General features: G+C 37.7%; 2 protein-coding genes and 2 long non-coding RNA genes across 8 annotated transcripts in view; 3 read left to right on the top strand and 1 right to left on the bottom strand.

Annotated features, from left to right (window-relative positions):
• LOC147844817 (uncharacterized) overlaps positions 1–24,028 on the top strand; it is a 532,816-nt gene that overhangs the window by 32,289 nt on the left and 476,499 nt on the right. The gene's annotated exons all lie outside the window — the stretch shown is intronic.
• LOC147844821 (uncharacterized) lies at positions 3,659–7,753 on the top strand. The gene is made up of 2 exons (XR_015483866.1): positions 3,659–6,206; positions 6,290–7,753. It is a non-coding gene; the product is annotated as an uncharacterized LOC147844821 (long non-coding RNA).
• LOC137491242 (uncharacterized) lies at positions 3,995–16,367 on the bottom strand. 3 transcript variants are annotated; one of them, XM_088650037.1, is made up of 4 exons: positions 16,338–16,367; positions 15,853–15,995; positions 6,260–6,889; positions 3,995–6,176 (listed from the first exon to the last, which is right to left on the bottom strand). In XM_088650037.1, the coding sequence occupies exons 2-4, from the start codon at positions 15,935–15,937 to the stop codon at positions 6,142–6,144; spliced, it is 750 nt and encodes a 249-aa protein (XP_088506163.1). In that variant the 5' UTR covers positions 15,938–15,995; positions 16,338–16,367; the 3' UTR covers positions 3,995–6,141. The 3 variants fall into 3 exon arrangements, with proteins under 3 accessions (XP_088506163.1, XP_087105093.1, XP_088506162.1); XM_087248967.2 differs by having other exon boundaries at positions 3,995–6,889; positions 15,853–16,002; XM_088650036.1 differs by having other exon boundaries at positions 4,776–6,889.
• The window catches only part of LOC137491186 (uncharacterized), a 92,536-nt gene continuing 88,445 nt past the window's right edge, over positions 19,938–24,028 (top strand). For 2 of the 3 annotated variants that reach the window (XM_087248577.1, XM_087248578.1), the window contains exons 1-2: positions 19,938–19,991; positions 20,572–20,721. The gene's annotated coding sequence lies outside the window, so the exon portion shown is untranslated. Of the gene's footprint in view, positions 19,992–20,571; positions 20,726–24,028 lie in introns of all 3 variants that reach the window. The other variant, XM_087248576.1, reaches the window with a different exon arrangement.

Here is a 24,028-nt window from a genome sequence, read left to right as displayed (position 1 = left end):
GAAGAAGAGGGCCGTATGATCTTGGCCGCTAGAGAATCAGAAATATACTTCTCCATGGCCTCCCTCTCAGGAATAGAAAGTGAGTATAACTTGCCTTTAGGCGGAGAGGTACCTGGCAATAAATCTATTGCACAGTCATAGGGAAGATGAGGAGGCAGAGAAGCAGCTTGAGACTTACTGAACACTCCCTTCAGGTCGTGGTACTCACTGGGCACGTTTGACAGGTCCATGCGCTCCTCCTGAAACACAGAACAAGAAACAGCAGAACGAGCAGACGAAAGACAGGACTGATGACAGTTCTCACTCCACGAAAATATAGTATTAAGACCCCAGTTAATATGAGGCTTATGGAGAATCAACCAAGGATGACCTAAAACCACCGGTGTGTTGGAACAGTCTGTTAAAAAAATGAAATGTTTTCAACATGATTTCCAGACGTGATCAGTTTTATGGGTTTAGTGGAGTGAGTGATGGTGGGAAGGGAAAGTCCGCTGAGTGTGTGTACTGCAATGGGTTGCGACAGTGCTATGACCAGAAGTTTAAAACTGAAAGTGAAACTAGAGTCAATGAAGTTTCCCTCCGCCCCGGAATCGACGAGCCCCTGTGTCTCTTGAGTTCCGGAACCCCATGATAAAGTGACGGGCAGTAATGTAGCAGACGTAGAGGATTTGTCGGGATCTGCCCAACTGCATCGGTTCCGGGTCAACGCTCCCAACTTCCGGTGCCATCGCCAAGACCGGCGAGTCAGGAACAGGATCCGGAAACCTGTTTTGCCGCATGCGACTCTCACGGCGAAGCAGTCTGGAGTCCACCCGGATGGCCAAATCCACCAGCTCGTCGAGAGTTTTGGGAAGATCTAGGGAGTAGATCTCGTCCTGAAGACGATCAGAAAGGCCATGAAGGAACATGTCCCATTGAGCCTCCGCGTTCCAGCCGGATTCAGCAGCCAAAGTGCAGAACTCAATAGAATAGTCCGCCACGCTCCGATTCCCCTGGCGGAGCTCAGCGAGGACTTGGGCGGCCTCTCTCCCAGAGGCGGCCCGATCAAAGACCTTTTTGAGTTTCTTAGAGAACAGGTCGAAGGAGGAACAACATGGTAATTTCTTCTCCCATGCTGTGGTTCCCCATTGAGCCGCCCTTCCCGAAAGGAGGGTGATAACGAACGCCACCTTGGACTGCTTTGAAGAAAACAAAGACGGCTGCAGGGAGAAGTACAGGGAGCATTTGGACAAGAAGGACCGGCATAAGTGAGGCTCCCCAGCATAGCAGGTCGGCGGAGGAAGGCAAGGCTCAACTGAGCGACCAACGGTAACGTTAGCACTGGCAGTCACCGGCGCTGGCATCACCTCTGGAACTGGTGCAGGCTCCGCTTGTGCTGCTCCAGAAACCAGCTGTTGGACCTGAGTAGTCAGTAATGACACCTGACCAACCAAGGCCTGGATAGCCTGTGCAGTCGTGGCCAAAGCCTCATCCTGGCGATCGATCCTGGCGTTGCTAGTTGTAAGGAACTCCAATATCTGTGATGCACTCGCTAGATCCATGGTAAAGGTCAGTTCGTTTTGTCACACTCAAATAAATGGTCAGATAGATCCAATGTGTGAGTGAACAAAAAGTATTTATTTGACACAGTCAAACTCAAAAACAGGTGCAACAAATGAGTGCTGTGCTAGGGCAAGGAGAACAGGGCAGGGATCAAACAGGAAAACAGGCTCTAGAAGAAACTCCTCACGGTCCTGAGCACAGACAGAATAGCACACATAAGCACACGTAACGAACTGACAATGAACACATAACACGTAGCACTTATATAGGCACGATAATGTGAATCAGCTGGCGAACAATCAATCCAACGGAGTGCCGTCATGCCACGTGACCAAAACAATTACACGTGGGCCACAAAAACAAAACAAACCCACATGATCACACAGACATTCCGGAAGAGCGCACAAACCTGCAACTAAGATAACCTTTTTGAATGGTTTTTCTCTGGTGTGGATCTTCATGTGACTATAAAGCCCGGAAGATTTGCTGAAACTCTTCCCACACTGAGCGCATGTGTATGGTTTTTCTCCAGTGTGGATCCTCATGTGTTTTTTAAGGTATGATGCATCGCAGAAACTCTTCCCACAATGAGTGCAAGTGAATGGTTTTTCTCCAGTGTGGATCATCATGTGTCTATAAAGCGACAATGATTTGCTATAACTCTTCCCACACTGAGGGCATGTTAATGGTTTCTCTCCAGTGTGGATCCTCATGTGTAGATTAAGGTATGATGAGTGGCTGAAACACTTCCCACAATGAGTGCATGTGAATGGTTTCTCTCCAGTGTGAATCCTCATGTGATTCTTTAGCTTGCTTTTGCTTGCCAAACTCTTTCCACACTGAGTGCAGGTTAAACAACTCTTGTCTCTCACTTTTAAAATACCATCAGTCTCTAAATGAGTTTTGTCCTCAATTTTGACATGATGTTCCTCCTCTTTACTCTCCTCGTAGTCTTTAATTAGGTCTGAAATAGAAATAAGTTTACTTTTTAGTAAATCATTAAAACTCAGTGAAAAGGAAGTGAAAACATTGGCTACACAAATCTTGTGACAAGCTGCTTCTTTGAAAGTACTTGATTGTGTGACATTGACAGTGAAAAGTTTTATAGACAATTATGCTGACTTTCTAGATATTTCATATAATAGATATTGTTGTGGCTAGGTCAAACAATTATGCTAAATGTTCAAATAATTCTAGTCAATCAGTACTAACAGTTAATGTTGCTCAAGGCTCATGTTCTTAAAGGGTGTTGAAGAGGCCAGAGTCAGATGGAAGCCGTGTTCTGGATGGTAAGTGTCACAAACACAATATAATTCTGTCATACAGTGGTGGAAATATGTTGAACAAACTATGAAAGTTTTTTGATGTTAACAATTTTTCTTGTAGATAATAATGTAAAGAGAAAATAACCTTTTTTCAAAGCTTAAAATTGTAATAATCTTTAACCAATATATCTGTGTTTGCAGCAAATTACTTTTTAAAATTATGTTAATTTAAATATCACAGCCTATCCTGTAAACATAATTATAATTAAATGTCTTTTACTGATTTACAGTGGGATGAAATGGAAAGACTCCTGGGAACCATTAAATCACTTTTTGTAAAATACAGTGGGTTATAAAAAAGGAATGCTTTTAAAAAAAGATTTGTCTACTGCTGTTGTTGCTATTTTCGGTGCATGTCTTGTTTTTGTTTGTTGTTTTAAATCTACTTTAACTCAGCACATGTTTAAACCCACATTTTGACTTATTTTGTTTTATTTTTATTTTTTGAATTGTATTATAATACATTTTTCTGTTAACCTAGAGTAAAGACTTCCACGCACAAAGATAACCACTTACAGTATTTTCATCTACGTCATATCTGCAGCCACTAAATCACTCGGCAAAATTGTTTGAATGTTTGTATTTGAAAAAACTAATATATATATATATATATATATATATATATATATATATATATATATATATATATATATATATATATATATATATATATTAATGATTTAAATGTAATAAATGCATTTCTGGTCCTTAAGGAGTTTTATGGCTCACATCAGAGCCATTAAAGTGTGCATTTGCAGCATAGATACAGACAAAAGTGTTATTTTTTTTTCAAATGTTTGTACCACAGAACACAAACTAACACATTTATACATTTTCACTCTGCAATTTATAGTAAGCTATGTGTAGGCACAGTATAACACAAGGCAAAACTATTTATTTAAAAGACATTTGTGAGAAGTGTACTAATTAATGTAGAAATAAGTGCAGAACACACACACACACAGTGCTCAGCGGAAATGAATATACCCTCTCAGAGATTTATTCTTTAAATTAATTCCTTTTATGGAGTGCTATACAAAAAGGTATTTCTGTATATACATTAAAGTTACATATACATTACACCAAAGTAAAAACTGAAACAAATGTAAGAAAAAGATTGATCCCCCTTTTTATTAAGTGCTTTAACTAATTTATTTCAATATAGTTACTGTGTATATTGTGACACATAATACAATTTAGTGAATATTACTTTTTACATTGCACTTTTGATTGGTTAATCGAATTAAACTTTAATTACACCTTTATCCACCCCTAAACCTATCCATACCCCCAAACCTGTCTCCAAACCTTAGCTGTATTTCACCTTCAGAGTATCAGAATTGTTCTAAAAGACATTATGAATACCGTAAGTACAATGTATTTACTTTTTTGATATATAGATATCAAAACATTTTGATACATTAATACCAGTGTGTATGGGAGCGCTATTTCTATGCTGGTACATGTGTCAACACCATACCGGAAACCATCCCATGTGTTTCTTAAGCTGCCCCGAATGAGTGAATCTCTAGGGTTGGGTATCGTTTGGTTTTTCGATACCGGTGCTAAATTGCTACTTTTAAAACGATACTGGTGCCAAAACGGTGCCTGAATCGACACTTTTTAGCCACAAAATGATGGTGGACGACTCTTCAAAAATATTTTATTTGACAAATTATTTTTAAAAAATTATTTTAATAGAACAATATAATTACAGTTTAAAGTAAACATCAATTCATATTGTATTACATTAATACATTTCCTTTGATCATTTGTTGGTTAGCATGAATTTAAAATTTGCATTATGAAATTACATTAGCTTACTATTAACCTGTGGGGGGCGGGCAGGGGCCACATACTTTTAGGAGCACATTTAAACATATATATCACAAAATACTTAAAACATTATTGGAAGTCATTTATTTTCATGCATCACTCTGCAGTCTTCATAAACAAGATAATTAAATAACTTACTCAAAATAATCTTCCTTGTTCATTTATTTGACAAGCAACGTTGTACTGATGAAGGAGAACACATTTCTAACATTCAAGTACATCATGGTACATTGCTGCACCTGTAAACTTTAACAGGCCTACAGTTGAAGTTGTTTTATTTTGCTCTCCCATTCATTTAAAATATTCTTTCTGAAAACTTTTACAGTGTTTCCTAAAACATAATTATTCTGGAGTCAAAATAAGTCCTATTTCTTATTGTTTATTTCATGAATAAAAGCTGACTGTTTTTAAATTCAAGACTGCATTTCCTAATGTTAAACTATGTACACTAGATTTCTGATTAATAATGGTCTCTGCATAGCAGAGGACTTCCTATATTAAGAGTTAAAATCGCTATTGAAAACAGAAGTCTAATATCATCAACAGTGGACATTTTGATAGTGTTTCACAACATCAACATAACTGAAGTTTAATCTTTTTATTCCCTGTGTCAATTTGGGCATCAACTTCTGACGAGTGCGGGGAGCTGATGCGTGCAGCGCCGTCACAGAGATAGCATAGTGCCAAGAAAACAGAGGGAGCGAGCATAAGCGAGTGCCGGAGGGTGCTAAAGCACGCGAGAGAGGCTCTGCCTTTGAGCCCCCAAATGTGTCATTAAGTTTGACATGTTTCCCCCTTACACACACTTTTGTAAAGACAGTTGCTGTGTAAGAATCCTTGCTTGTAAAATACGCTTTAGAATGCTTGGTTTAAGCAAATTGGATGAACGTGATCATGCATGTTGATCTGAAGAGTGTCGCTCTCGCTCACCGAAAACCACTGGTTCCAGGCTGAATGCTCTGTACTCTGCACGTTGCGTGCGTCTGTTCCCTAGCGACAATAACAATCGCCTGATATCGCCTGTCGGTATTCCTCAAAGTTGTTTAGAATTAAATGTTTAGTGATGCTGTGACGCAACGCCTATATGTGCCTTTTTTCATGCACCCCTCACGTCCATCCCGCAGCACCGAAATTCATACGCTGATTTAATACCGGTACATACCAGTTACCAAGGTACCGGTGCTATAATGGCACCGGGTTTCGCTACCCAACCCTAGTACACACTGATCATGTCTACAGTTTATCTCCAGCGTGAATCCTCTGATGTTTTTTCAGGGTTCCTAATTGAGTAAACCTCTTACTGCAGTGTGAACACTTGTACGGTTTTTCTCCAGTGTGAATCCTCTGGTGCCGTTTCAATTCTGCAGCTGTAATAAAAGTCTTCTCACACTCCAAGCACACATACTCTTTTACACTAGTGTGAATCTTCATGTGGTTTTTAAGGTGTGATGAGTGGATGAAACTCTTCCCACACTGAGGGCATGTGAATGGTTTCTCTCCAGTGTGGATCCTCATGTGTAGATTAAGGGATGATGATTTGCTGAAAATCTTCCCACACTGAGGGCATGTGAATGGTTTCTCTCCAGTGTGGATCCTCATGTGTTGATGAAGGGATGTTGATAGGCTGAAACTCTTCCCACACTGCGTGCAAGTGAATGGTTTTTCTCCGGTATGGATCCTCATGTGTTTATTAAGGGATGATGAGCAGCTAAAACTCTTCCCACACTGAGTGCATGTGAAAGGTTTTTCTCCGGTGTGGATCTTCATGTGTCTATAAAGCGACGATGATTTGCTAAAACTCTTCCCACACTGAGGGCATGTTAATGGTTTCTCTCCAGTGTGGATCCTCATGTGTAGATTAAGGAATGATGAGTGGTTGAAACTCTTCCCACAATGAGTGCATGTGAATGGTTTTTCTCCGGTGTGGATCTTCATGTGTCTATAAAGCGATGATGATTTGCTAAAACTCTTCCCACACTGAGTGCATGTAAATGGTTTCTCTCCAGTGTGAATCCTCATGTGAGTCTTTAATTTGCTTTTGCTTGCCAAACTCTTGTCACACGGAGTGCAGGTAAAACAACTCTTGTCTCTCACTTTTAACACACAATCAGTCTCTAAATGAGTTTTGTCCTCAATTTTGACATGATGTTCCTCCTCTTTACTCTCCTCGTAGTCTTTAATTAGGTCTGAAATAAAAATAAGTTTACTTTTTAGTAAATCATTAAAACTCAGTGAAAAGGAAGTGAAAACATTGGCTACACAAATCTTAATTTTGATGCACATTAAATGTAAAGACATAGCAGATCATATTTAGATTGATCTTGTCATATTTACCTCCTGGAGTCCATTACACAGATACACATTTAAGCAGATTCTAATATGATTACTCCCAGATTAATTTTGGTTATATTGATGAGACAAAAATTTGAAAGCTGTAAATGGCCAGTTTCTATTTGTATATATTCGTAATCACAACAAAACAGTTTGTTTTTGTAAAACTTGTAAAGCAGATATGGAATGCTTTTTCATTCTGTGCCTGACTGGTAAACCTGTTAAAAAAAACAGCTGAATCTCTGCTAATATTTGCCTCATAGACATATGACACATGTATATTATCTGCATAAAGCTTTAAATCTGCACCTTTAAATGACAAATGTTCTAGAGGTATGTAATCTGTAACAAATGCAAAGCAGAAATCTAACACTTAACTGTTTCAGATCATCAAACAAATGTAAATATTAGTCAAAGATAACACAATTAAACACATTGTGCAGTTTTTAAATCAAGGTTTTTATTCTTAAATTGAAGACAAAATACTGATCTACACTGACTTGTGTGAAAAAAGAAATTCCCATTAGAACAATTTTAATTTATCACACCTGCTTCAAGTTCTCTAGCCACACCCAGACCTGATTACTACCACACACGTTCGCAATCAAGAAAACACCTAAATAGGACCTGTCTGACAAAGTGAAGTAGACCAAAAAAAGCCTCAAAGCTAGATATCATGCCAAAATCTAAAGACCTTTAAACACAAATAAGAAAGAAAATACTTGTGTCACGAGTTAAAAAAAAAAGACTGAGCTCAAATGCAAGTCTTTATTGAGAAGCGAGCCTTGGAAAAACCAAAAGTCAAAGTAAACACCAGGTCGGGTGAGCGCTGAGGAAGTGCCGTAGGAAAAAACAACCAGACACTCACTCACTGGTGGTCTTGGAAACATACAGGGTGAGTAACAAAATAATATGCACACAAATGATCGATAACATACTGACAAACATGAAGGGGAATGATGTGGTATAAACAGGAAAAAAGGGAAACGAGAGCTCCTGTGACTGCATATAAAACCAGATGACAAGAGATAATCTGTAATACAGATCAAAGCCCCTTTCACACAGTGATACCGGTAAATATGCAGAAAATTTCCGGAACGACTTTACCGGTATATTCAAAAAAGCGCTGTTCACACAGGTGAGGACGTTACGGAAATTTTCCAGAAAAGACCTTTCACAAATCCATTCCAAAATACCAGTAAATTCTGACATCATTCACCACAAATGAGCCTTAAACGGCTGCGCTTGTATTTGTAAACATTTTACTACATTACAAACTCTGTGGATGATCAATATTGTGAACAATACAGTATTGTGAACAGTTCTTCGAACAACTTCGAAGAAAACATATGGAGGATCACTTTGGCATGTCGAGATGTTCATAATATGTGCGTGTGCTGGCGCTCACAGGCTGTTTCACAGGCACACGCTAAGCGTGAAGGTAAACAAACAGCGGCTTATCATAAGCATCTCATCGATGATTATTTACACAGTTGGCATTAAGAAGAACATATAAACATTATCTGACTAACTTCTAACTAAATGCGTCTGACTGTTCTGATTGGCTAAAGCAGGTGTCTCACGTCAGCACGTTCTAGACGTGCACGCGTTCTTTCCGGCAATCTTCCTTCTGCATTCACACAGCGCAGCATTCCGGCATATTACCGGGAATGTTACAACTTCTCTTTCTGGAAAATAGCCAGAACGAATTTACCGGTATTTTCAAAAAGGATCTGTTCACACATACAACCTTTCCGGAAAATTGCCGGTAATTTTCCGGAAAGGTCTGCATTTTCCGGAAAGGTCTGAAAGGGGCTCAAGAGAAGAGAGCCAAAGAGTAAGGTATCAAAGGAGGATGTCACATCAAAGATTCAAGTGTTACCACTCAGTGGGTTATGTCACAAGACTTGCGTCACTTTATTGTGGCTTTGAGGCTCAATGGGATTCTAATTACTGGCCAAAGTTATATAAAATTACACTTTATTACAATATATATGTTGAATATAAATAATTATAATATGTATTATATAATATTAAATTAAATTACATGGGGGCCATGGGGGGTGGTTCGTTCAAACAACCCGAAACCCCCTGGCTACGGGCATGGCACAGTGATCTGTGTCATTACAAGGGCTTTTCCCACAGCTGGTGGAGAACACGAGAGTTCGGTTTGAGTTCAGTGTAGTGCATACATTTTCATTGTTTTCACTGTAAAATCCTCACTGCGTGCGCAGATTTAGGAGACATTTATGCAGAATGCATCTTTGCACCTAAAAACGTCAAACGCAGCACCAAGAACAGATTAAAACAGTTGTTATGTGAACTTGATGTAAAAAAGCCTGCAATGCTTGCACCGCCTGCAATGCTTGCAAATGATTGGTTAATATCAGCTGTCAATCACTCAGTCAATGCCTTCTGCCTTCAGATGATACAACTGCGAAAATGTGAAGCGCTGAAGATGAGAGAATGAAAATAACATACAGATTTACCTAAAGATATTAATAACGGCGCATCTTATTAGTGATCATGTGCTGAATGTTAATCCACCATTTACACTTTTCCAAGAGTGGATAAAAGACTTCTAGTTGCTTCAAGTCCACAGGTAACAGTGTTTGGCACTGAACCTACACATTTAAGTGCGAGAGGTATTGTATAACCCTTCATTTAATCCTCACGATGCTGTCAACCGTGCAAGCGGCAGCTATATGTAACATTTAACACAGCTCATGAAAAGACATAAGTAAGTTATAAAAAGAAAATAATAAGTTATATATCAATATAAATGTGGGGCGGGGCGATGGATCGTGATGCCGGCTAAGCATCGTGAAGTTTGTCGGCCATCAGCGATGGACAATGGCATCTAAAAAAATAATACAATTGATCAGCTACACTCAACATCATCTTCCGAAGAGCTTCATAAGAAAATACTTATTCTGCAAGCGGAATGACTCCTTGAGGATCTCCACATAAGATCACGCCAGATTCATTATGAACATGGTGAATGAGCTGGCAGGTTATTGTGTTACTAACTGAAAAAAATCCTCAGCAGCTGGTGTTATAGCAGCAGTTAGTAAGGATGATGGCAGTATTATTACTGATAAACAGGGTATTAGTGATCAATTTAAAAAACTTCTATAAAACTCTTTACAACTCTGAGGTAAACTAAATTGAACGTATTGAGAGCTTTTTTAATTATTAAGAATTACCATCCCTCTGTGATTCAGATCAGGTGACAAAAGAAGGGATTTTAACACCTTCTGAAATTGAAAATGCAATTAAAAAATTGAAAACCGGAAAAGCACCAGGCCCTGATGGTTTCCCGGCTGAGTTTTATAAGAAGTGTTTATAAGTAACACCCCTGTTGTGCAAGGTATTTGCTAAAGCTCTTGTTTCGGAATCCCTCCCCCCTTCATGACATCGGCTGTTATAACAGTACTTCTTCAAAATGGTAAGGATCCACTTAAATGTGAATCTTATCATCCGATCAGCTCACTCTGCTGTATAAAATCCTGGCTAAAGTGCTGGCAATTAGAGTGGAGTCAGTCATGAGAAAGATAATTCACCCAGATCAAACTGGTTTCATTGTTGGGAGACAGTTATCTTACAACCTTTGTTGCTTATTTAATATTACTTATTTACCTAAAATAATACCAAATCCAGAGGACTTAATTACTTTAGATGCCCATAAGGCATTTGAAAGAATAGAGTATATCTATTCATTTACAGTGCTTAAAAATTTGGTTTTGACCCTGGACCTAATGGCTCGTTTCCACTGACTGGTACAGTACGGTTCGGTTTGGGTCGGTATGGGTCACCTTTATCAGGCTTGCATTTCCACTACCAAGGGTACCCTTTTAGTTGACAAAGTTTCAGTCGACGTCATTTTCGCTCGAGAAAATGTCTACAATAAAGCTGCACAGGTCGTTCACATATCATATGAAAAGCACTTCTCATAAAACAGATGCTTTATACACATAAATACTTGTGTATAAATGTTTATTACTAACTTTTCTATGAACATTAGTTGCAGATCTACTGATCTCACAGATCTGCAGATCAATGACAGTGCGAAATACCCTACTGTAACGTCTGTAATTATATAAAGTAAATAAATAAATTAACATATAGGAAGACATACAGACCCTTACAGTCTCCGATATGTTAGCAACTACAGAAGAACTACACAAAGCAGACATTTCATCCTTAATTAGATTCAAAACAGCACAAAGTATAGCCTCCAGTCAGTGAAAACCTCTCATCTGTGTCTGTAATCTTCAGCAGCACATGAAGCCTCTGTTAGAGTCATTCCTTCATTCCCAGTTCATATTAGTCCAAAAGGTGATAATAAAGACTAAAACAAGGCAGTTTGTTCACGTTTGCTGAATAAATAACATGCTGCTTGGCTTCGCCTTTTTTCCGCGCTCCACTCCCACATTTGTCCTTTTCTTTCTGAATGTGTCACAGAATGTGTCCCGCGTTTGTCAGCTTCTCACAGGATCAGGTTTCCAAAGCTTGTCAATAATTAACCGCATGTTATTATTATCAGCTCAAGAAGTTTGTTATTTCAAATAGAGAGCGGCGAGCGTAAGGAAGAAAGCGAAACCACTCGGGCTTCAGACTGGCTCGTAAAAAACTACGCTGCACAGGGTAAATCTGCTCTTCTCCATGGCTTTGTGGCTGTTTATCAAGACGACGACAGGGTTTGTTTGATCCCGGATCGACCATGGCTGCATATGTATATAATTCCGCTGTAATCTCTCGCTGTGTATTTCAAACATGGCGGGTCCTTTGTTTAGATTCTGGCTTGTGTCTACGAATGACGTATCTCTGTAAACCAATAGCGTTCAGCTGCACGTCTAGCTCTGCCTTTTAGGGCCTACTCACACTATGTCATCCGTACCATGCCCAGGCCCGTTTCCCAGATCGTTTGAGAAGTGTGAGTGCGCTGAATCGGGCTCAAGCACGGTTCACTTGGCCGGCCCTGGCCCGGTTGGAAGAGGTGTGCCTGAGCGCGGTTCACTTGGGCTTTGGCACGGTATGCTTGTGTGTGAGTGCAAAACGCGCCAAAGCCCGAAACTGAAAGCGAGACGTGACTTTTAAGGGGCTGTTACATATGGATTTATTAATCATTCTTACTGTTCAGTGAACGCAAACTGCCGTAGTTTATTACAGACGAGAACTCCTCGAAGCACGACAGCTGCGTGGCTTCAGCAGACCTCCTCATTCCTGCAGCACGAGAGCTTTATGATTGTTTATGAGCGCCAAAAGTGGCAAATCTGTTTGGCGAAATATCTGACTGCGTGTCACCGCATCCCTAAGGACTGTTTGGCGAAATATTCGACTGCATGTCACTGCATAACAAACGACTGAAACGATATAACTAGAGAAATCTTTACTGTGCTGTTGAGTGAGAAAGCGCTTCTCACTGAACAGCGCAGCAGTGATGACGTAAGTGTGCCGAGGCCCGTTTGTGGTGTGAGTGCGGGCCCTCGGGGGAGACGGGAGGGGGACAAGCGCTTTGGCCCGGTTCGAGGCTGCTGTATCTAGTATGAGTACGGCCTTAGTGTTTGGGACCTTTTCGAAAGGGTGCCAAAAAAGTGGTATGGTACGGTTTGGTTCGATACGCCTTTTGACAGTGGAAATGGCCATAAAAGTGTACCAAACCGAACCACTCAGTGGAAACGGGCCATAAAAGCTTGATTAGCTAGCCCAGGTGTGTCTGATTGGGGTTGGAACTAAACTTTGCAGAACACCGGCCCTCCAGGACCAAGTTTGCACATGCCTGCTCTAGAGGAACGAGACAGGGCTGCCCTCTGTCCCCTCTGCTCTTTGACATTGTCATCAAACCTCCTGCAACCATATTAAGGAACTCAGATGGCTTGCAAGGAATTTTCAGAGAGGGACAAGAACATAAGTTTCTGCTATATGCGGATGATCTACTTTTTTCTGTCAATTCCAGATACATGCATTCCAAAAGCTCTTACAATCATTTCAGAATTTGCAAATGTTTCTTGAGACAAAGTCAATCTAGCAAAAAATCTCCTTTTCCCTTTCAATGATAGAGCACAGCAAATGTCCACCCAAACCTCTCCATTTTAAGCAAGTCCTGATAAATTTGTATATCTTGGTGTGAGTGTGACACGTAAATATAAGGATTTGTTTAATAATAATTTTTAAATGACGTTAGACAAAGTAAAACGAGACATGACGCACTGGTCAACCTTTCCTTTATCTTTGGCTGGGAAGATCAATTCCATTAAACTGATAATACTACCAAGATTTCTGTTTCTATTTCAGACTGTGTCTGTTTGTATTGCCAAGATTATAGATTTCAGCAGTCCAATTTTGGTTTAGGAAAGGAGTTAACTGTGTTAAAGACCTGTTTAAAGATGGCATATTTATCTCATTTAACAGTTAAGAACAGACATTGAGATTCCCCAGTCTAATTCTTTTAGGTACCCTCAGGTCCATAGTTTCATTAAAAAACACTTCTGTCCTTCACTGAACCAACCAGAAGCATGCTGGATAGATGAATTGGTAAATATGGACCCATATCAAAGGGGTATGATTTCCATGTTATATGAAGTGATCCAAAGAACTGCCCTCTCCTTCCCTAAACCATATAAATCAGAAATGGGAAGACGAACTGAGACTAGAAATATCAGATACAGCCTGGCAATATGCCATAGAACTGGTACACTCATCTTCTGTATGTGACTCAGATTCATCTTGTCCCAGATGTGGTTTGGAACGAGCAGATCAGTCATATGTTCTGGGGATGCCCTAAATTACATAGATTTTGGGCCAATATTTTTAGACAATTTTCATCTAAATGTAATAAAGATATGGATCCTAATCATTTGACCTCAAATTTTGGTACAGTGACAGAAAAAATGTACCTGTCAGCTAATCACATAGAAATCATGTGAAATGTGAATTAAATTTAATTACAAAACTAACCCTAACCCTAACGAGCAAACGAGTGAAAACGAGGAGTGAAAAAAAATCGCACGTCTCCCTCCCGGTCCTCAAATAAGTTGCACACCTTTCTCACCCCCGGATCTCTTCTCGCTCTTCAGACACGTCATACACTGTCTGCATTAGTTTCAAAAACAGATTTCTTAACGATTTAAAATGGCATCTTTGGATATCTTTTTTGCTGAAGATACTGTTGTCCTGAAAAACTTAAAACAAAACCTTTAAAAAAAAAACTTACATATACCAAAGGAATGGTACAGCAGAACATTTTGGCAGTTTTAAAAAATCTACTTTTTTCTAACCGCAGTATACCTTGTAAACTGTTGTCGTCACATGCCTAAGCAGCAGAACACTGTTTTTAGGATCTAAAAATTATTTTTTTTTTTAAGTCTCAAGCAAAAAGGATTTGAATGTCGCCGCCTGCTGGTACATGAAGAATATGGTCAATACTGAAGAATTTTACACTCAAATGTTTGCATTTTATCAGCATAATGTAATCCATTACTTAAGCAGAAAAAGTCATTTTTAGACTAGTTTGTTGGCCAGTTGTAGTCAGTGCAATGCTAAACGTTATTGTTTCACTATAATTTGTTCATTTTGTTTCACGTCGTCCCACAGCAACATCATATAGTTAAGAATACTGTACAATGTTTTAGAACAATTTATTATTTTAGTGTCAATTTCATTCATCAAGTTTAAAATTGGGGGCATCCATGTTTTTTTGACATACTTTAAACAAGAGTTTCTGCAGGTTTCACCAAGTTAAATTTAAGAATTTTAAAGATTTTTTAAGACCATTATGACTGAAATTTTAGACTCATAAAGGGCTAAAGGCTAAGGAATTTTTCAAATGGCTAAGATGAAAAGATTTTATTTTGCCCGATGAAAAAATATCATAATTTAATTATACAATAATAAATAATATTTTTAAAAATTATATTTTAGATATTTTTTTAGCAAAAGATTTAAAATTCTGTGTAGCAACAAGTAAGCTTTACTTGTATCCATACACTTTTTTTCCTAAGTAAACTTTCTTTAAAATTAATAAATAAATAAATGAACAAATGCTTTAAACGTTTTAAAACCTATAATAAACAAAATATATGCACAACAATCTGTCTAGGTCGATGTCCTCAGCAGTAATGGAGCACGTTTAAACAAATGTTATTGTAAGTAAATATTTAAACCATTATGATAAATAGAGTTAAAATGACCTTTTTGAATGAAAAGTTTTATTGAGATGGGTTGTTGGTGATTGTAGATTGAAAATTTAGATTTTGGAATTTAAGGCACCGCAGAAACCCTGTTTAAAAGCAATAGCCCCGGTAATTAGTTATTATAATAATGATGTAATTCTAACTCAGATACTATCTGTGAGAACTAGAAACAACTACTAGAAACAAGTTTAAACCCATAAAGAAGTTGATGAAAAAATTGTGATCAACGTGACATATGCAAATGAAAAGTAAAAGTCAACACTATAACCGTAATAGCAGATATCTTCTATGAGAATACTGTAGGTCAAATATCGTCAGCTCATTTGAACTTTAATTTATTGTTTTTGTTTATTTTATATAGTGCCAGTGCTCAAGGACGCTTTACCAACAGCAGGAGAACAAGAAAAACAATAACCTTAAAAAGGGAGAGAAAATGGGAGACTAATAATACATTAAAAGATTGACAAAAGACACGAGAACAAGTGACAAAAGAAACTCATTCCTGTCTTTCAATGAGTGCTTATGTGCGTTTAGGAGAACTAGGCAGCACACTCAGGGCTGCAAGATGAATTTAATTTAGTAGCCTATTCTTAATATTAAAATATATCAGTATGAAAACCAACCTGTTTGTTCCTGCAGATCTTCCTGTTTGACTGTGAATGTCTCTTCAATCTTCACATCTTCACTCTCCTCTTTAATAAACGCCATCTTTACAATAGTGTGGAGATCAGTCGCTTCAGCAGGAGTTTTTCTCTGTGTTTGGACACTTTATCCTGTTCAAAATGAACAAAACAATGAACAGAAACAAAATAATTTATCTTCAACACTTGCTTCAATAGTTTTTTTTATTTGAGAGTAATTAACAAAAAGAAATCAGGTGAAACATTTAATTTAAACACTTATTATACACTTTTCTGTTGTTTTATTCAAACAACAGCCTTCAGTTACTGAGAATAAAATAGTACTACTAAAATACTAAAATAGTTGTATAAAGGGTTAAAATAATATTTCCAACAGCATGAACATAATATAGCATCGTATAAAAAACTTAAAACTTTAGAACTTTAACTTTAAATCAGTTTATATCTGTAAACGTTTTAAAACAAACCTTTCTCCAGTTGAATCACAGCGACGAAGCAGCGCTGCCTGATGACGTCACGCGCCACGGCAAAATAAAAGTCTTTTTTGTTTAACTTTTTTGCCACTATCTGTTGCAGTCATGACTTATTGATACATTTCTCCCATGATTTTCACTTTGTCTGCTCTCTCTCTCACAAACCTTAAATCTAAACATTTTCTTAACTTTTTTAATCCACTTTATAATGACTTGTATGTCTACAACACTTTCTATTAATATCTGAGTCCAAATCTCATCCTTATAATTATGACCTCTTCTATTTCTACAACTTCATAGGCCTATATAGGGTTTCTTTTTTCACATGAATTGTTGTCTCTTATTATCTGTGTTCCACGTTTCCTGCCATTCTTTAGCAATATCTGTAGTAATATTTAATTTACTTTTACTTACATAAGCATTAAAGGGGTAGTTCACATAAAAATTACAATTCTGTCATTTACTCATCCTCTACTAATTTCAAAACTGTTTCTGCTGAATGCAAATAAAGAGAATACAGGGGCAAAAAACAGCCACTGTATGGTTCAACAGATCCTATGGACTTGGGGGAAACCAGAGCACCTGGAGGAAACTCATGCGAACATGGGGAGAACACACAAACAAAAATGTCAACTGACCCAGCTGAGAATCAAACCAATGACCTTCTTACTGTGAGGCGATCAGTGCTACCTACTGCACCACTGTGATGCCTCACATGTATAATTATTTGAGGTATTAAACTGGTATTGGAAAAGAACTTCGCTTACAAATAGTTGTTATTTTTAAAATGTGTGAAAAAGCACCATTCAGATGTAGCGACTGTATTGATCTGGGCAATCAAGCATGTATTGTTATAGACACTATGCTTATTTGTCTTAAGAGATGTTAGGCAGGTCCTGTTCATGTAATATGTTCATGTAATAGTCTATCAAGTTGGTATTGGCATGAACAGCTATACCTGTCAACGGGTTTCTTATATGTTAAACGGTCCTATTCAGTTAATGATCAGGCAGCTATTAATAAAGATGACCGCACTCATTGATGATTCTTTTATTTAAATAACTATGTGACGCAGATATTTAAAATTCATTGTTGCAAACAAGTTACAGGAGTAAGTGCAGTTGTTGTTGTATGTGATGTCCACCACTGTAATTACACCATAGTGAAAAAAGAAGTCTCAGAAATGCTGTAGTTGGTGTAGGTGGAGCAGGTTAATCACGTTAAAAGTTATGCATTGTGTAGATATGAAAGTTAACTCTTGTCGTTGAATTATTCTGTATAAACTGCCTATACAATAAATTTACTAGTGATGTAATTATTTTCTAATTATAAATATTTAGATGCATCACAGTATGTGATAGCTTTACTGTGTTAAAAGGAAAAGGTTTTGTCAGAGTATCTTATATATGCTTTTGTGAATGTCTATGCATATTTGTGTGCACAAACACAAGTAATAAATAGAGAGAAAAACATCTTTAATACATACCAGGTGAATAAGAGGCTTTTGGGAAAGCTGAGCTGCTCACACATGTTCTGTTCAACTAAAAAACAAAGGAAAGAAAACAAAATTGGCACAGAAACAAGTTACATTTTGATAGTTACAATTTATAAACATAAAGTGTTTACAGTCTTCCAGAAGCCAGTAATGAGCTGCATGTGCTTTAAGAGAAATAAAGGACTCTAAACTCACATAAAGAACAAGTTCAGTAATAAATAAATGACTAAAACTCTGCTAATAGTTAGCTCATGTCAATATATTGACTGAACTTAACACAAATAAAACCTCAATGTGAAGTTTATAAATTGTTCCTTTCAACGAATGATAATATATCACAGTATAACAGTATACATTTTCTATAACTATTATATAAGTGAATGTAGTTGTGTGTATTGAGACATCGGTATGGATTGAGTTTTTAATGCTCATTTGCATCTTTACACAAAGACTTCAGCCAAGCAACTCTGAGAAACTTCTACAAAAACAACACACGACTCTTGCATTACCTTTTAACCAGGCCTGGGGAAAAAAATTAAAATGTGTTTCAAATCAAAATACCTCAACATAGGTGTATCAACATTAACTACAAAATGCAGCAGCCACAATAAAAAAAAGCTTCAATTAATAGTACTATAAAACAACAGCAACAAAACAAATGAAGATGGCTAAAGTCAACTTATTTTCCCAATACAACATTATTTCTCTAAAAACTGGTTTGTAAAGCAACTGAACCTCTCATCCTCCACAGTAATGTGTCTCCCAGACCCAGACATCGGCTCTGCATCAGTTAACCACCAGAGGCCGACAAAGCACTTCATAAGCACTTTATTTCTCGTTCCCATAAAAAGAATCCGGCAACAAATTTGGTTTAGAATAAGTTTTCGCATGCATAATAAATTAAACAAACGCGACATACATGTTTATTGCGTCGGTCGGTCCAGCTTTAAATAGCCTTCATTAATGCATTAAAACTGACCCAAATGCATACAATATATGATTTCAATTTATTATAATATAATTTTATTTTTAATAATGAAAAGTTTTTTCCCTCAGTGTAAACTGCTGTTTGCTTTTTTTATTGTGGCTTTTTCTAAAACATTTTTTCCCAGTGCAAGTTAAAATCAAGTTCTGTATTTCGGCTGTTTAAGGTCTCCCTTTGCATTGAACTTTGAACTTTTTACATTCAGAGATGTTGTTTATGTTCACACAGCTACATTACACATCAACTAAAGTTTAAATATGATATTGCAGTGGACCACCCATTTAACTATAAAATGCAGCAGCCTAAATAAAAAAGCTTCCATCAAAAGTCAACTTATTTTCCCAATACATCTTTATTTCTCTTTAAAGCTATGGTTCGTATAGCTGCTAAACTTCCCATCCTCCGCAGTAATGTGTTTTGAGTCTTCACTGTTGCCCACTGCTCATTTGCATCTTTATACCAGCATTAATGGGGGCCAATTGAGTATTAACCAATCACATGCCAGATCAAGTAGCTCAGCAGGGTTGTATCTATATATTCTGCGTTCTTAACAGAAACTTCATTGGCTTATTTAGCTATAAGAGAACAACTTTGGAGGACAAACTACGATTGTTGGTTCCTACATTGAGATTATTACCAACAACAACATACAAAGAAAAACCCACTGATGCCATTTCTCATCCCACTTCTTCATTGAAGACTGGAAAGGTGAGTTGCACATTCTGAATTTACACTCAAATAATATCTGAATGCTGACATTATAAAATGTAAAATCTAAACATGTGCATGCATTGTTCAACAGTGTATTAAGTTTTTCAGTCATTTTAAAAGCTTCTTTACAACTATTTAGTTATGTGTTTGTTTGTTTGGTTTGGTTATAAATATTGATTTTATCCTGACAAATGGACTGTAGCCCAAATAAGTTTCAACCTATTACGTATATAAATTAATATAAAAATTTGATGTTTCCCCATTCATTACAAAGACAAAACAAAAAGCAGATAAATTATAAAGTGGAAAATGAGGGAGAAATGTATCGATAAGTCATGACTCATAATTAAGAGTGAGTAGGGGGAAAAAGCTAAACAAAAAAAGACTTTTATTGTGGCATGGTGATGTGACGTCATAAGGCTGCGCCGCTCCCACACTGTGATTCAACTGGAGAAAGGTTTGTTTTAAAGCTTGTACACAGATGTAAACCAACTGATTAAAATTTCAGTGTGTTCATTTAATGTTAGATGAACCTGCTGTTGACAATATTATTTTAACCCTTTATACAAAGAACTACTATTTTACTCACTGTAAGGTCTATTGTTTGAATAAGATAGGATAAACTTTATTTGTCCCGAGAGGAAATTCTTGTCTTGTGCAAATAAGTGCTACAACGTTGCTGTAAGCAGACAATAAAATAAATCAAACAAACTAAACAATTAAGAACATACCTAAAAAAAGATTGAATAAAGCAACAGTAAAGTGTGTGATAAGTGTTTTAGTGAAGGTTTAATTTATTAAATAGCATGATGTCACTCTATTCCAAGTATACATCAATAAAATTTGAAAAATGGAGTTCTAGTTTACATCGGCTGATTTGTGGCTTTTGTTGCTTGCTCAGACTTACATAATTTCTGTTTGTTAATGACTCATATAAAGAAACTGTTGAAGCAAGTGTTGAAATTATCTTGTTTTTGTTCAGTGTTTTATTTATTTTAAACAGGACATTTTTTTATTGTTTTGTTTATTTTAAACAGGATAAAGTGTCCAAACGCAGAGAAAAACTCCTGCTGAAGTGACTGATCTCCACACTGTTATAAAGATGGCATTTATTAAAGAGGAGAGTGAAGATGTGAAGATTGAAGAAACATTCACAGTCAAACAGGAAGATCTGCAGGAACAAACAGGTTGGTTTTCATTCTCAAACACCAACTCAGTCATTTGATCCTCATTCAGATATATTTTAATAATAAGAATACTAAATTAAATCCATCTTGCAGCCCTGAGTGTGCTGCCTAGTTCTGCTAAATGCACATAAGCACTCATTGAAAGACAGGAATGAGTTTCTTTCGTCACTTGTTCTCGTGTCTTATGTCATTATTTTATGTATTATTAGTCTCCCATTTTCTCTTCCTTCTTAAGGTTATTGCTTTTTCTTGTTCTACTACTGTTTGTAAAGCTTCCTTGAACACTGGCACTATATAAAATAAACAAAAACCATAAATCAAAAGCGTTTAACTGAGCTGACGATATTTGACCTTCAGTATTCTCACAGTGTTGCAGTGATAGTGTTAGCTTAGTACTTTCCACTTGCATATGTCCCATTGATCCCAATTCCCCTTTTTTAATTAACCTCATTGGATTAAACTTGTTTCTAGTTGTTACTAGTTCTCACAGATAGTATCTGAATTAGAATTACATCATTATCATAATAACTAATTACCAGGGCTATTGTGTTTAAACAGGGTTTCCATGGAGTCTTAAAATGTCTTAAATTCCAAAATCAAATTTTTAGGCCTTAAAAGTCTTAAATTTACTAAAATTGTGTTGTAGGTCTTAAATCTTTTTTAAACAAGTGTTCATTTTCCTTTGTTCATATTGTGTTAACCAGTCTGGCCAAAACCTATACAATCACCAACAATCCATCTCAATAAAACTTTAAACTTTTTTTATTCAAAAAGGTCATTTTAAGTCTATTTATCATAATGGATTAAGTATTTTCCTTACAATATGATTTGTTTAAACGTGCTCCATGTATTTACTGCTGAGGACATCGACCTGCACTGTTATAAATTGTCTTGTTAAAAAACGGTAAAATACTGGCAGCTGCAGTTGCCAGCAATGTAATGTTATTTTACAGTATGTTGCTGTAAAAATACTTGAATTACATTGATATACACAATTCTCAAGTGAACTCATTTTGTTCACTGAAAGCAACTGCCTCAAATTGGCCAACTGATGTATGAGTTTTTGAAGTAAAGTGCTATTTATGCTTAGAAGCATACTTATAATGATAACTTATTTTAGTTAATTAGAAAAGTTACATTTAACCCTAATGTCTTATATTTCTCAGCAATACACATACATGTAAAAGCTGGAATTACCAGAGAGATTCTGACTGCATCAGCAACTAAACAGCCGCTGTCTTTAAATAAAGAAACATACAAAATAACATGAGCTTTCATGTTCATCTTTAACTCATACACTGGCTCTACTCTCCTCCACAACGGTAAGACACAGAAAAAATCTGCTTCAGGTTTAACAGTAAAATACAATTTTTTCCTTGATTTAACGGTAAACTACTGGCAGCTGTGGTTGCCAGCAATCTACTGTTTTTTTAGAGTCTACTTCCGTAGTTTAAATTAACAGTATATTACTGTTAAAATACATTTTACACTGTTTTTACCTCTTACACCTTTAACTCTTTAAACCCCAGAGAATATACTTCAGTTTTAAGTGTCCACACTACTGAGTGTTCAAGAAACATGTAGCAAAGCTGAAGTAAATTAACTAATTAAATAACTAATTAAATGATAATTGAGGATTAGCGATGAACAAATGAAGAAATACTGAAGGGAAAAAACAAAAACAGAACATACAAAACTTTAGTCACAGCTTTATAATGAAATAACCTGAAGGTCAACAAATGATTAAATCATTTAAATTATCAGCGGATGATTAAACAACTCTACAAACATCATCACCAGCTACACTTATAACTGAAACGTTTTTTTTTTGTATAACATCTACTTAAAGTTCTTCTAGAGAGAAAGGTTAACATTTTATGTCACCATCATGGAGAACGTTCGAGGTTACTAAAGTAACCCTTCGTTCCCCGAGGAGGGGAACGGAAGCACTATAAGTGGATTTGATTGTTAAAATCCACGCATTGGGAGATTCGGTTCAGAAGCTACTCATCTGAAGAGTATTGAACGGGCCAATTAAGAATGAATTGGCAGCGCAAGCCTGCGCAGGTGAGCGGCATAAGCAATCAACTGAGTATATAAGCTCACCTGGCGCCAGCAGACGCTATCCTTTTTAAGCTGAAGAGACTTTTAACAGCTAAGGGACAGTCATTATGGCGACGGAGTATAGTGCTTCCGTTCCCCTCCTCGGGGAACGAAGGGTTACTTTAGTAACCTCGAACGTTCCCCTTCGGGGGGAACTCCAGCACTATAAGTGGATTTGATTGTTAAAATCCACGCATTGGGAGCCCATTGAAAGCGCCATAATGACTGCACCTTACCAACACCCACCATGAGAGAGCGGTCAGGCAAGCGTGACGCACCCAGATCATGAGAGGCGTGGTCCTCCAACGTGCCCTTGGCCCTAACTTATCCCACTTCAAAAGAAGTTTTACGGAATAGGTATCTTTTTTGGGAGTCGCTAGCGTCTAGATAATTCTAGGAATATACGACAGTACGTTGGGAAGCGTGCCATCCCAGTAGGGAGGACGCTGCGGAGACCATCCGCACCCAATAGGGGGAAACAAATGGAATTACATATGGACTAACCCTGAAAAGGGGGAGTGCATAAAAAGGTGGTTAGCAGATAGGGAAAGCACGGGTCCGCCCAGGGGGGGAACTTAACCGTGGCGGAAAAAGCATATGGGGATCACCGGCGGGGATCGGCCATAGCAGGCACCTATACCCAAAACGCGGGCTGACCAGCGGGCAGACCTACTACGTAATGGGCCAGCAAGTGACTCCTCCGCTGAGTCAGTGCTGGGGGCCTCGGAGGAATCTGCAGGGCTCACCGAATGGGGAACTTTACTGACAGACAGGAGGGTGCACATCTCTCCGTGTTAGGGAAAAAAGGCACCGCAAGCGTGTACAACACCTACCGAGTTGTTTCCTCAATCACCAAAGGTACCTAACACCCTTGAGGAAACCGGCTCCACTCGCAGATTATAAAATCTTGCAAATGTGTTGGGTGTCACCCAGCCCGCAGCTCTACAAATGTCTGTTAAAGAAGCGCCACGCGCACACGCCCAAGAGGATGCAACGCTCCGAGTGGAGTGCGCATGCACTCCTGGGGGGCGCGGCTGGCCTCTGCTCAAATAAGCACATGAAATGGCCTCCACAATCCAGTGGGATAAACGTTGTTTAGACACGGCACTTCCCTGCTGCCGTCCGCCATAGACAAAGAGCTGCTCAGAAGATCTAAAGTTCTGAGTACGGTCCACATAAATGCGCAGAGCGCGAACTGGACAAA

The sequence above is a fragment of the Danio rerio genome, chromosome 4 (genome assembly GCF_052040795.2).
Source record: "Danio rerio strain M-AB ecotype USA chromosome 4, GRCz13ab, whole genome shotgun sequence".
Taxonomy (NCBI): Eukaryota; Metazoa; Chordata; class Actinopteri; order Cypriniformes; family Danionidae; genus Danio; species Danio rerio.
This window is presented reverse-complemented; position numbering and strand designations above follow the sequence as displayed.

Excerpts from the sequence above, each read along its gene's own strand:
- LOC137491242 (XM_087248967.2), bottom strand. The coding sequence starts at position 15,937 with ATGGCGTTTATTAAAGAGGAGAGTGAAGATGTGAAGATTGAAGAGACA. Across the intron at positions 6,890-15,852 it reads AGATCTGCAGGAACAAACAG|ACCTAATTAAAGACTACGAG; the intron begins GTTGGTTTTCAT and ends TTTTTATTTCAG.